Below are 13,131 nucleotides of genomic sequence, written 5' to 3' on the forward strand. Positions count from 1 at the left end.
GCATGTCTGTATACCGCGATGAGATTTATTTTCTTTCATTAACGTTCCTCGAAATCCCCCCCTTGTCATTTATACCTAATGGTACATTCCATGTCGTAGCCGGAAGAAGGTTGAAAACATCCCAAAGGCGCGCACGCTTTGACTCATCGAAATAGTTGAAACTAAGGTGGTAAAGTAAAACATTCAGTACTGTATTTTGAACAGGAGTGTACCCTAATAACTAAGGGTAATTATTAAGTTGTCAGTCGGTGCGTTGAATGGTAAAGTCAAGCAGAATACACTTTCGCTAATGGCTAGCTTGCTGTGTTCCCTTATCTGAGCCAGGTAGTGGTCACGTTTTAGCTCTTTGACAGGTGACACTTTACCGTTATGTGGCAGGTAAACGTTGCCGTGCTTAGTTCGTAAGCTAGACATTTCACGAATCGTTAGCCTCATGGAAAATTTGGCATGTGTGACTTTATTTCGCTATACTTTTATCAACGTCATTGTGGGAATGTCGGTCTGCCTTCTTTGGTGAAGTTGTGACCACATGTAAATTAGAGTTAAATAGATGACAAATAAGGCACTGCCAAGTTGTGAAATGTTTTCCGAATTGATGGGTGAGTGATATAGTTTAGGAAAAAAAACCCAAATCGTGCCTTACTATCCATGTATGTCTCTGTGCATACAAGGGTATGCAGAACAAGTCAAAATTTGAACGAGATTTGGTCTGCCGTTCTCCGACATGAGCCTTGTGAGGGTGTCTGATTTAACTGTCTTAACTGTGCTATTCAGATGCTAAGGAAGTAGTTAATGTAATGATGCCATTATAGTTTTTCTTATTATTATCATTATTATTGTTTTTTTTATCAACACCAGCTCTCTAGTAATAGATGAATTTCAGTTGAGTACTGTTTTGTGTGAGCATTTATACATTAAAATCTCATGAGTGCCCACTTACACTAACTTACAAAACAGTTTTATTTAGTGAAATTAATTAATTAATTTGTTTATTTATTATTAATTATTTTTTTGAATATCAATTCAAACTGTTTATTGATAAAAAAAAAATCAACAGGAGTGTCTGTTTTTGTTAATTCAGAGAGTTAATGACCTGACAAATCAAAACACTTAAATGTATTGATACAAAAATATGTGAATTTTATTTTTGCCATAAAGCAGGCACTTGATTTTCAAGATGACAAAGGAAAGGCTACCTATAGAATTGTCATCACAAAATCTCATTACATTATTTCATACTGATGTAACTCAAGCTAATGTTTAATTGTTCTCTGTCCTCTTTTATTCTGATGTAGTACACTTGAAGCTCTGATCTGTAGCTACTTGTACCAGGACACGCAGCATGCAGGAGGACTCTACCCGCAGTCCCAGCTACACAGTGGCATGCGAGGACTACGTTCATGTGGTGGAGTTCAGCCCCTTCAGCTCTGGAACCTCTGCCTCTCTCCTGGCCTATGGTGGAAACCAGTATGTGGTGGTGGGCACCTGCCTCTTCCAGGTTAGAGATGTAGCATCACACAACCTGATTTACCTGTTGCACTGTGTTTTCCTTCTTTTATGAATACACACTTTTTCCCCACAGGAGGAGGATATGGAGATTGAGGGAGTTGAATTCAATGTCCTTCGGATTTTCCATCACGAATTACGGGTCGATGCTCTTGCCTGGAGCCCTGAATCCCGACTGGATAGGATACCGACAATCAGGTACTGCCCCTTTTTTTAGGCACTACCACAGCTGCACTCCGGGTAGCATCTAGGGTTTCATTTTAGCCCTTAGATCACACCAGAGTGGCACTAATCAGGGGGTCACTTTGTGTCAGAAATTATGCTTGGAAGTATCAGGTTAGAGTTGAAAAAGGTTTCAAAAGAAGGTCACCTCAGCTTTGGCTGCTAAGCAAAAACTGTTTAAAAGCAGGTAGCTACCGAATCAACACTATCCTTTCTGTTGATTGATTCCCTTCTGCACAATATCTGGACAATATCTTACAACTTAGCCCCTGAATGCCATGTGTTTCAGATGGCAGCTTCCCACCAACACTCAGTCAGATGTTTTTGTCCATATATATCAGGAGCTATTGGGGGATCAGACTGTTGCTCAGGGACACTTTGACATGTAGATAGGAGAAGCTGGGCATCAAATCATCAATTCTACAGATGATGAACACACCCCGCTCCCAGCTGAACCATTCCTGCTTTATATGAAGTGTGCTTGCTAATTCATTAATCAGTTTACTTCAGGACCTCATTTGCATATCTGGCTAACATGAGATGGTGTGTATGGTGGAACAGCTGCAGCTCTAGTACCTCTTATGTAAGAGGTCATCAGAGCATTTTAAAAGGATTAGAAAATCTTAAGCCATGCTGTATTTCCACATTAGAAACCTTACATTCATATCTTTCAACACAAAGGGATAATTATTTGCAAACATTCTTCTTGTGACCAGAACAAGAGGCAGTTGTAGTGAGAGCACAGCAGCCACACTGTGTGAAAGTAGTCATCACTGTCACACTGCAGCTGCCAGGATGTGAGCCAAGTTGTTTCAGGTGGCCTTGGACAGGAGGGAAGTAGCCTAACTGTAGATTGTTAGAAAGCAAGAGTTTCCTCCTAATTGGAGCAGGGGATGGGGAAGGTTCCGCGGTCCCTCCAGAGGTGTTTAGGCTTTCTGTAATTGAAAAGGAAAGGCAGCGATAATTCCCAGCCTTCTGTGGTTTACTCCACAGGGCCCTTGAGCCAGCCCTGTGACGTGCGCACATGTTATTGCGCTGATGACTACCCATTCTGGTTCCATCCCTCCCTTCGATCTGCACGTAGCCGTGCCTTCCAGGAAAAGTACAACGTTCTCACAGGCTTGCCTCAAACAGGGGCCCAGAGAGAGCAAGAGAGATGAGGGGAGGAAAGGGGGCTTGAGCTGCAGCGCTGCCACCAACCACCACATCATCATGTAATGGGAACAAATCTTAGGACTGTTGAAACCTACAAAGATCTCATATAACAACTGACTTCCTCCAAATAAACAAACTTTATACAGAGGACAATGCACTGAATGACAGGTAGAGAGAGGACAGGTAATGCCAGGAAATGAGGAGAGAGAGAAATAGGAACAACGTGCAAAAAAGGCCCCCAGTCGCACTCAAACCAGGAATTCTGCAGTTCATGGTTAGTGCATCATACCTAGGATGCTCCTAGGTAGACTGTGACTGCAAGTTGCATCACCAGGTAAACTACAAATCCTTTTGTTGCATGTAATACCTGTCTCTCTCTCCCTTGTATTGAAAAAAACAAACAAAAAAAAGTCTGCTGTGTCGTGACGCATGAGGGATGGCAAAGATGAGATGCCTACCCCCATCTGATAAATAACAGCCTTATTAAATTACATTTTCTTCACTGGTTTTTGCACACATGTCCTGCTTGCACAGCAACTGACCAATCACAGCGGTTCTCAGAGCAAATTAGTTTAGAAATGGAAAACTCAAACAAGGAGTGTAGAAATGTTGTGGAAAGAAAATGCATCGGATAAAAAAAAAAAAGAAAAAGAAGATGATGTGGAACAGCAGCAGGGACTTTTCTCTCTGTCCAAAACAGATCTAGTTCTCCATAACCATACATAAATAATGAGTTAATGTATCTGTATGGGCTCCACCAGGTGGGCAACATATGGGGGGTTCATTCTATCCCCTGCAGACGAAGCACCATTGTGCAGCTGCCTTGACCAACCAATAGGGGTCACTTGTGCAGTGACACGGTTGAGGGCCCTCACTGGCTTCCAACACATTTGCACAACCAGTCTTGTTTGGTGGAACGCCAGACCAAGCTGAAAATACAACAACTTGTAATCAAACCCTTTTTTTTAGACGGTGGCCAAGAACGTAATCCCTGCACTAACCTTGCACCCCGACTTTTTGGGAAACACGTTAATTTGCCTGGAGTCTTGTTGTCGCTGTGAGGTTGCCAGGCCACTAGGGGAGACTGCAGGAAGTGACTGCGCCTAGCCAGTGGTCGCTAAGAAAGTTACACCACTTAACTCCCCATAAAACCACAATTTGGCGTTTTTACACTCGTATTTCACAAACAAGATAGTGAGGTGCTTGTAGCCGTTTCCAGTCTTGCTAAGCTAAGGCTGCTGGCTGTAGCTTCAGACAGGAAAGTGCTCGTACTGTCCTCATCTAACTCGCAGAAAGAAAGCAACTGAGAATGTGACACAAAAACTAAAACATTGTAAAAATCATTAAGCTCACAGTTAATGGAACTTGCAAAAGAAGGATGTTTTGGGAAAAAAAACAATCTCCCAGGCTTCAAAATTCAAATGTTGGAGCAATTGAAAAAGTTCCACACTCAAAGATGTTTCTTCTGCCTAAAACATTCTCCTGTTTCACATAAAATTTGCATTAAGTTTGTGTTTTCATGTCTCTGTGGAGTTGTACTTCAGGATTTTTTTTTTTCCAGGATACATTTTTGCATTTCATTTCTATCTTGTGCAAAAACAATAATCACAGGGATTTAAAACAACAAACCTAAAATTCAAAGGTGAAATTCAGTAGTTTCCCGTTTTATAGTGACTTTTATTATATTATGCAGGATTGTTGGAGATCAGTCCAGAAAATGGGTTTGACATTAAATTAAAAAAAAAAAAGCAAAAACAGCCAGAATGTGTTCCATGGTTTGCTCCAAAGTACAACACTAATTTGTAGGGTTAGAAGGCCCATCCTAATATAATCTAATCTAGTGTAGCAGTAATACCCTGAAGCACGTTAAGGGTGTTTGTAGTGACATCATGCCAAATCCATCTGTGCCTGCGACTGAAAATGTGTGAACCGCTGTCTGTTTATTCTGGTGATATGTGTGTGTTTTTCTTGTCATAAGTGAGTTAGTGTAATTGTGTGAATAATTGCAGGCACTGGTGTATACGAGGACTGATTAGAGGGAAAGTCCTCTGCCTGGCTCTGCACAGGTTTTTGAACAGAGACATGCGTAAATGGCGTGAGGAATCTTGTTTTTCTCCATGTTTATCTTAGCTTGCAATTAGAATCTCCCTGGCAGCGTTTCTACTGATCACCGTCCAAGTTTCTACCACACACACTGACACTCTCAGCCAGAGGTGTCAGTCTAGGCAGTTGCAGGCATGTATGCAGAACAAGATGTTGTCTGTCATTGGGTCTGTACAGTCTGACTCTGTTTTGATGTTCTTTCTTTGTTTATTTTCATATCCTCTCTTTCTTCCCCCAGATTTTGCACTGCTGCAGCTGACAGAAAGCTACGCCTGCTGACTTCTGATCTTCAGGATAGGCATGAAGTCAAGGTAGTGCAACATCTGGAGCACATTGGCCAGAATTGCGCTTGTCAGTTGGCATCAAACTTTCTCTACTTAGCACTGACATTTGGTACTTAGTGATACAGCAAATCTAGCCGTACACACAGAAAGCAGAGCTGCAGCCAGTGTAGAGAACCCAAGTTTGCTGCAGTAAATGTTCACTTTTTATGGATCATGTTTGTTGATCGTGTTTTTGCTGTTTTACATATTTACATATTGTTTTTCTGTACTGCTGCCTAGGTGATGGAGGGCCACACCAGCTACATTAACCATTTGGTGTTCGAGCCCACAGAGGGGAAACAAATTGCTTCCGTCAGTGATGACCACACTTGCAGGTCCAGACCGTTTTGTTTCCGTGTGTGTGTGTGTGTGTGTGTGTGTGTGTGTGTGTGTGTGTGTGTGTCTGTGTGTGTGTTCGTTCCCAGCTTCTGATTTTCAGTTCTGTTCTCTGTTAATGGTGCAGAAAGTCCTGACTGTGTTTCCACAGTGAAACTTGATGCTAAGCACAACATGCTCCGGTGTGACTGTGCGTAAGCACAGAGCTGCTTTGTTGCTTTTCTAGCTAATTGGTTAAATATGGAAATCCAATTAGCTGCAGAAAGATTTTCCTCTCTAAGGGGGACCTATAATAAGGTCCCCAAATTTTCCTTTTCAATTAATGCTAGAGGAGGGAAAAAGTGTGTCAGTAGCCAGGGTCATTGCAGGGACAACCCCCTCTACATCAGCAGGCTGGTTCCCTTGCAACATGCAAACCAAGCAGTACCGGGCCCTGTTCTTACATTGTTACTGTAGAGTAAATGTATAAATTCCTTAAATGGATTTATAGACTTGTAGATTCAAACCAAAAGTTGCAGTGAGGTGAAATGGCAAATCTTTTCATTATATTTGAATCTGCTGATTATCTTCTCCATTAAATGTTTGGTCTTAAAATGTGAGAGAAACGTGCATCACAGTTTCCCAGAGTCCAGTGCGACACGTTCAAATGACTTGTTCTCTCCTGACCAACCGTCTGAAACTCAGAAAGTCAGTTGACAACAAAAAATCATCACATTGGAGAAGCTGGAACCAGATTAGTTTATCATCAAAATAATTCATTTTCTCTTTCTCGTTTGAAAGATATTTTTGTGCCTATGTTTTTACCTTTTAAGGTTGTTTGAGAAATGTGGGTGGTACCATCAATCAATAGATCAATTCAGTAGCAGACCATCTGTCAAATTTTATACAGGTGGGGGGAATTATTCACATTATAATTTTGACTCTTATCTCCTTCGATTGTAAATTATTCTCTCAAAGAAGATTCTTGTAACTGATTTTTCTAAGTGTTTAAAGCTCATGGACATTCAGCTGATTTGTCTGTTTAATCTCTTTTTAAATGTAATTGATTATAGTTAGTGTCACTTTTTGAAATCATTTGACTCCAGCCCATGAAGCCCAATTCTAAATGGCTGTATCCTGCACAGCCAGCAGGTTCCACTGCCTCACTGGAGTTTCTTAGGAATTTATAGTCACTGGCTTTTTGATGGTCCTGTCCTGCTCAGTGCCCTTGTCCTGCCACATCAGTCCATCTGAGATCACACAGAGAGAATGAGTCTCCTCCACTCCCATCCACTCTCCTCTTCCCCTCCCTCCACTGACCAGCCAGAGAAAACAGGAGTGCGCTCCATCTGCTGAAAGATTTAAATTCTGTCATGTTGAGAAAATATGGGACGCGGGAGGAAGACAGAGGCGGAACAAGGGATAGATCAAGTTAACAGGAGAGGACCTTCCAGTCAGCCCACACAAACTGAGGCTTGATATGAGAGGAAGAAACTGGTCCTTGCAGAAAGGGAGGGGAGGGAAGTGTATGTCTGCATGCATAGGCTCATGACCTCTCCATCACTCTGTTAGGTTTGGCAGCCGTGCCTCTACTATAAGTTTGCTTAGCTTTGTCATCACTGTCCCCTGCAGTTGTGGGAACTCTGCCGCTGCCAACATGCAACCTGACGCTGCAGCGTTGAGGTGGGGAGCCAGACTCCACTTCCTCAGGGGAGTTTACATTTGGCTCATGTAGTCTAAACAGCTCGTGGTATCAGTAAAGATGGAGCGAGTCTGTGGGGAAATGTGCCACCTAGAGATCACAAGGGCGCACTGCAGGGTCCTGAGGGGATTTGGGGTTGACCGAGTTCGCCGATGAACTCGGGATAACGCACACCTGCTGCGGCTGCTTCATTATGTATATGGTTTGAAGCGTTTGTTCTGTTCTCAGTGATAATCTGTTTTTCTTGATCGTTTGTGTTGTGTAAGGGAAACAAATTAGAACAGCTTTATATCTCATCCATGCTTCTAACTTATCTTTTATCCCAACCTTTTTATAGATAGACATATCACCACAGCCCTATTAGATGAGCTCAAGTACCCCTTCATCCACTCCGCCGATCATCGTGTTCTCAAGATGTTTTCATGCACAGATTAAAAACTTGTTATTTAACACTGGTAGTTATGAAAATGTGGCTATTGGTGCAACATTTTCTCATGCATTTGAATTGTTTAGGTTGGTTTGGTTAAAGTTACATTTGTACTTCATAGGAGAGATGTTTCAGCCATTTATCCTTTTTAAAATTACATTTAGCTATTAATTTAAACAATTATCCATTACATTTAGCTATTTCTAGCATATATCCATTAGTTTTAGGTCTGGATCTTTTTCTACCATTTACTTTTAGCACACATTATCTATTTAAACCATTTCTCCATTACTCTTAGCCATTTATTTAAATAATTTAGCAATTACTTTGAGCTATTTCAAGGATTTTTCTGTTGTTATCAAATTCAACTGTCCAGCCATTACTCTTAGATATCTGTTTAGCCATTTAGCTATTTGTTTTAGCTGTCTACGTAAACAGTTTAACCATATACCTTTAGTTATCCATTTCAACCATTCATACATGACTTCAGGCTGACTGTGCACTATTCCTATACCCTCATACATAGTGTTAATGTATTACAACTGGCTCAGGTTGGGAGATTTGTACTGAGCAGTCAACCTAGCTCAGCTGGTAGTTTACTGGTTATTGAGAATATACTAAAGATCAGTGTCATGCCAATTGATGATCCTACTTGTGTCCTTATTTTCCTCCTTAACAGAAATATATGAATGTATTTTATGAATTTAGTTCAGCTACTCCACATCTTTCCACATACCCCTGGTGCATGGAGGTACTTTTCATTTTAAATACATATCTTTGTGAGGCATTATAAGGGGATCCCTGAACTCACCAGATGTATGGGTGAAACTAGCTCATCCAAAAAACATATGAAATGGTTTCAATAACGCTCTCAACAGTGAAATTTCAAAAGATAATGTTAGTGTTTCAAATCTAAATGAAATCTTGAGCAGGTCCTGTTAGGATACGTGCTGATGCAGACGTTGTGCACCTCCACACGGGCGACCCTGCCAGGCACCGGGATGGGATTATATTGTTTGACTCTTCCAGTTCCCTCCCTCCAGAGAGTCACCTTCGATTATTTACTCTGCTCTCTACTGTAAATCGGATCATACAACGCTAACAGCAATTCCCGTTTCCTCCACGTACGGGAAACACTGACAAACCGTAACACTCTGGCCTCACTTAGACAACACAATACAGGACTTCAGATGACCTTTTCAACTCTGTTGTACATGGACGGGCAAAGCTATTGCTTGATATAGCGTTATGCAATTATACAGTGTTTATCAGAGGCGGTCACGTGTGTTTTCGTGTCTCATGTCTTTCACCTCTTTCGGCAAAGTTTATGTTTTTATGGGGAGCCGGTGCTCTCCATTTGAAGGGCAGAGTGGTTGACCGCAGTTTGGCCGTTGGTGGTGTAGCGTGCAATTGAGCCCTGCTTGGCTAGTGGTCTTAAAGAATAGGGTTTAGTCGTTGTTTTCCTGATGTGGTCTGGGGGTTTTTCTATTTTTTTCCCCCCTCTCAACCCCACTCATGCTCCCTGGTGGGGGCTCTGGCTGAGTCTGCACATGGGCAAAGGAAAGAAGCCCAGAGTTTCGACAGGGCTCTATCCTGCTGCAGGGGAGACGAGGCAGGAAAAGTTGAGTGTTTACTGAGGTCTTCATCTGAGACGGGGCATATCCTCCCCTACACCGCACCACTGAGGACATCAATCTCTCCAACAACACACTTGACATTTAGATGGTCTTTGGAGGTACTTTTTGGGCTTTATTAGATGATGTCTTCTGCATGACCTCATCAGTCAGCGCCTTCCCATGCTTCACAAGCGTTTGTTTTATATTCCCAGAAACACTTGTAGCCTCCCACCCCCTGCCCGTACTCCCCCATCCCCACCTTTTCTTTTAGTTCAGGGATCGTTCAGATGTGGTTAACCATAGATCCAGGTCTCAGGAACCGCAGCTCTCTTCATCCAAGTGATTCATTACATCCGTGGTGTTTCTCAGCTGCTTTTGCTATCACATGTCTTATTTAGCTGTAGAATTGGCAATTATTTTAATGAAGATTGGTCATAATCCTCACACAATGTTTGATTCTCGGTTAGCGTTTGCTCGCAAGACCTCTCTGTTTCATTTGCATAGAGTAGGATAGTGTTCAACTTCTCTCCCCTGCTCTTCCTCAACTGACGTGTGTTCTGCTGCCCTCTCTGTACTCCTCAGAAAATGAATGGCAGCGGGCCGCCCACAGCGAAACATTTGCTGTAATGTGAGTGGAGCGTAACGCCGAGTCAGGCGAGGGTGATGTCCCCCTCCCTCCCGTCTCCCCCCCTCTGCCCCTGCTATCATAGCTCAATGTAATGTGAAGCTGGCGTTTTCCCCTGTAAGAGGAATCCGGCATAAGTCTGTCTGTCTTCACAGCTCAGGCCCCAGATCTGAGAAAAGAATCCGTTTTCCCTGGAAAAGCACGAAGACCCTGTACATCACTTGTGCACAACTAGCAGCAGTTGGATAAATTAGCAGCAAACATGAACTTGGATGAAAACACGCCATCTATCATTGCCCACATTGTGCGCCATAAAAGCCCGTTAGCCACGTGTCTTGTATTGAGCCACAAATTTAAGGAAGAACTGAGGTTGAAATCTGTAGGAAACACATAAGAAGAAGGAACAACTAAAGAATATATTGGCATACGGATATGAAGAAGGTTGTGACCTTATATTTATCACACAAGACTGTGTGTGTGATATTTTGGCTTTCTGAAGAAGGAAGTACGTCATCATGTTTTACATCGAAAGAAACACTGAGAAGGTGAATTTTTTTTTTTTTTTTTCACCTATTATGTAAGCATCTCAGGGCGGCTCAAAATCCAATGCTATTTTTAGAAGTGTGCTCTAAAACCCCTATCTTTGTTGTTAATTAAGAGGTTTTGGATTTTGGGCCAAGAGCGGTTCACATATCAAGTAGAATCAGTCTCTCAGGTTACTAATTAGAACTGATTAACAGTCCTGTGTTTTTTACCCCTTCACAGTAATGAGACAACTAAACTGGTTTTTGCAGAACTTTCATTTTCTAAAGAAATAGTTTGCTATTCAAAGCTTAAGATTTTGCAAAGATAATGTTAGTTCCAATAAAGCACTGAAAACAACTTAAGACATCCAAGGTACTGCTCTTCCTCATCAACTGTGCTATATTTTATTGTTCATTTTAATAGTCATTTTAGTTTATCTCTACAGGGTGTGGAACCTGGATGGAAATGAAAGCACCACTCTCAGACTTCGCTCTCCTGGCATCAGCGTGTGCTGGCACCCAGAGGAAGTGTTCAAGGTAAGAGGGGTTTGTTTTTAGGTACATGCTGATATTGTGAGGTCAAACTCTTGGGTTTGTTGTCCACATGCAACCACTGTATAACAATAAGTCAGGAGAGAGAGTGTAAAATCGTAGCCACTGGATGACAGAGCAGTTGATTTGGCTGTTGCTGATGAGTTTTTCAGAAATGGGACAGGAAGGATCATTATGGAGCCATGTTGTGGCTCATCTCAAACATCCTAATTGTTATCAAACATACTTGATATTCTTTTGAGTGCTGAATTGAAATAAATATTCTGTCCAGCATTAAAATGGAAATTTTTAAAATATCTGATGATAAAAATTGGGAATCCAGCCTTTGTCAGTTACAGCCCAAAGCTATGGAAGACATTACCTATAGATAGAGTAGCAGTTCATTGAGTACTTTTAAAAAGGAAAGTTTAAAACCTTATTCCTAACCTTTGCCTTTAACTATCTCTGAAATTTTGCACTTTTCTTCTCACTTATTCCCTGCTCAGCTCTTCTTTTACATGCTGTCATAAGTATTGACAAATAAAGTTTATTCTTATTGTTGTTATTCTGTTAAACAACACCGATTCCATTAGCACATCCTTTGATGGAGTGCAATATTTTAATGATTTTTCCCTTCCTCTACCATTGCATGCTGGGACAGGCTCTAGTCCTTAGAGAATAAGTGGGTATTGAAAATAAATGGATGAATAGTATGATACATGCAAATGTTGGTTTAGGTGACCTATCTGTCCTCTCCAGTTAATGGTGGCAGAGAAGAAGGGGACAATTCGCTTCTACGACCTGGTCACCCAGCAGGCCATTCTGTCACTGGACTGCGGCCAGTCACCACTCATGTCGGCTGACTGGTGCCTCACTAACACCATCAAAGTTGGTGCGGTAGCAGGGAATGACTGGCTCATCTGGGACATAACTCGCTCCAGGTGAGGGAAAGTGTAATATTGATGCTGCTTGATGTATTGATTTGAGATATGTCTCAACCTTGTGCTCATTGTTTGCAGTTATCCACAAGAAAAAAGACCAGCCCACGTAGATAAAGCACGATTATTCAAGTAAGGAAACTGATCCATCTCTTTGAATGTTTTGGGGTTTTTTTTGAAAAAAATAGTCTGAAAGTCATTAACCTTTAATGTTGATATCATATTCAAGCAGTTTTGCAACACGTGATGACATTCAAACGGATGTTATTCTCCTCCACAGGTGGTCTCGTGCCAATGAAAACCTCTTCGCCACCACTGGATGTCCAGGAAAAATCAGTAGTCAGTTACTCATCCACCATCTTGGCCACCCACAGGTCAGTCAGATGCCTTTCGCAGTTCAGATCATTATCTTTTTAATGTTCTTTACAGCTCCGGTCTCATGTCAGTTATTGATGTTGTTACAGCCAGTGATGATCGGATCAGCAACAGTAGGATCAGGCCTCAGCTGGCACCGGACACTTCCGCTTTGTGTGATCGGCGGCGACAGGAAACTTAGCTTTTGGATGACTGAGATGTAGACACCTCTACAGCACTACCCACGGTGGATAATTAGATCCTCTGTTTCTATTCTAGTAAATGTTCAATAAAATATTTTTCTGAGTATCTGGCGAGTTTGTATAGAAATTGGCTGCATGCTTGAGCTTTGTTTTTTTTTTATTTCTGACTACCCCTTCAGGTCAGCTACAGATAAACAGTGGGCTCGTCTGGTCTCTGCGAAGGGTTCATTTTTCTTTTCTCTGAAGAGTGAGTTACATCGGTTGTCTGTTATGTGCTGCCAAGAGAGCTGTAGTTCAAAGGAATGCACTGAAGCTTCGGTGCCAAATCTCCACTTCACCAGTCAACATGATCATCATACTACAGGTGCTCTCTCTTGAACTGTTTCTCAGGTTTCTCACTATCCTTCACAGACTTTGAATCATGTCAGGAATATAACTTTGTATGTGCCATTCACCTGCTGTGGAGCGCAGTCAATTCACAGAAAGGTTAGGATGAGGAAAAACTAGGAGGTCTGGCCGTGCTCCAAATGTTGGGCAAACCCTGCTTGGTGGGGGGTGACTGGGTTATATGAAATGTAATCATAGGA

General features: G+C 41.9%; 1 protein-coding gene across 2 annotated transcripts; it reads left to right on the top strand.

The window, feature by feature from the left end:
* Positions 1-28: 28 nt before the first annotated feature.
* Positions 29-12,650, top strand: nup37 (nucleoporin 37). 2 transcript variants are annotated; one of them, XM_071501789.1, is made up of 10 exons: positions 29-166; positions 1,296-1,498; positions 1,583-1,704; positions 5,225-5,297; positions 5,550-5,644; positions 10,965-11,055; positions 11,809-11,990; positions 12,069-12,119; positions 12,268-12,361; positions 12,452-12,650. In XM_071501789.1, exons 2-10 carry the CDS (start codon positions 1,343-1,345, stop codon positions 12,563-12,565), a joined length of 978 nt encoding a protein of 325 aa, XP_071357890.1. In that variant the 5' UTR covers positions 29-166; positions 1,296-1,342; the 3' UTR covers positions 12,566-12,650. The 2 variants fall into 2 exon arrangements, with proteins under 2 accessions (XP_071357890.1, XP_071357891.1); XM_071501790.1 differs by having other exon boundaries at positions 101-226.
* Positions 12,651-13,131: the final 481 nt, after the last annotated feature.

The sequence above is a fragment of the Trachinotus anak genome, unplaced genomic scaffold, assembly GCF_046630095.1.
Source record: "Trachinotus anak isolate AG129_WGS33_773 ecotype Australia unplaced genomic scaffold, CSIRO_AGI_Tana_v1 ptg000018l, whole genome shotgun sequence".
NCBI lineage: Eukaryota > Metazoa > Chordata > Actinopteri > Carangiformes > Carangidae > Trachinotus > Trachinotus anak.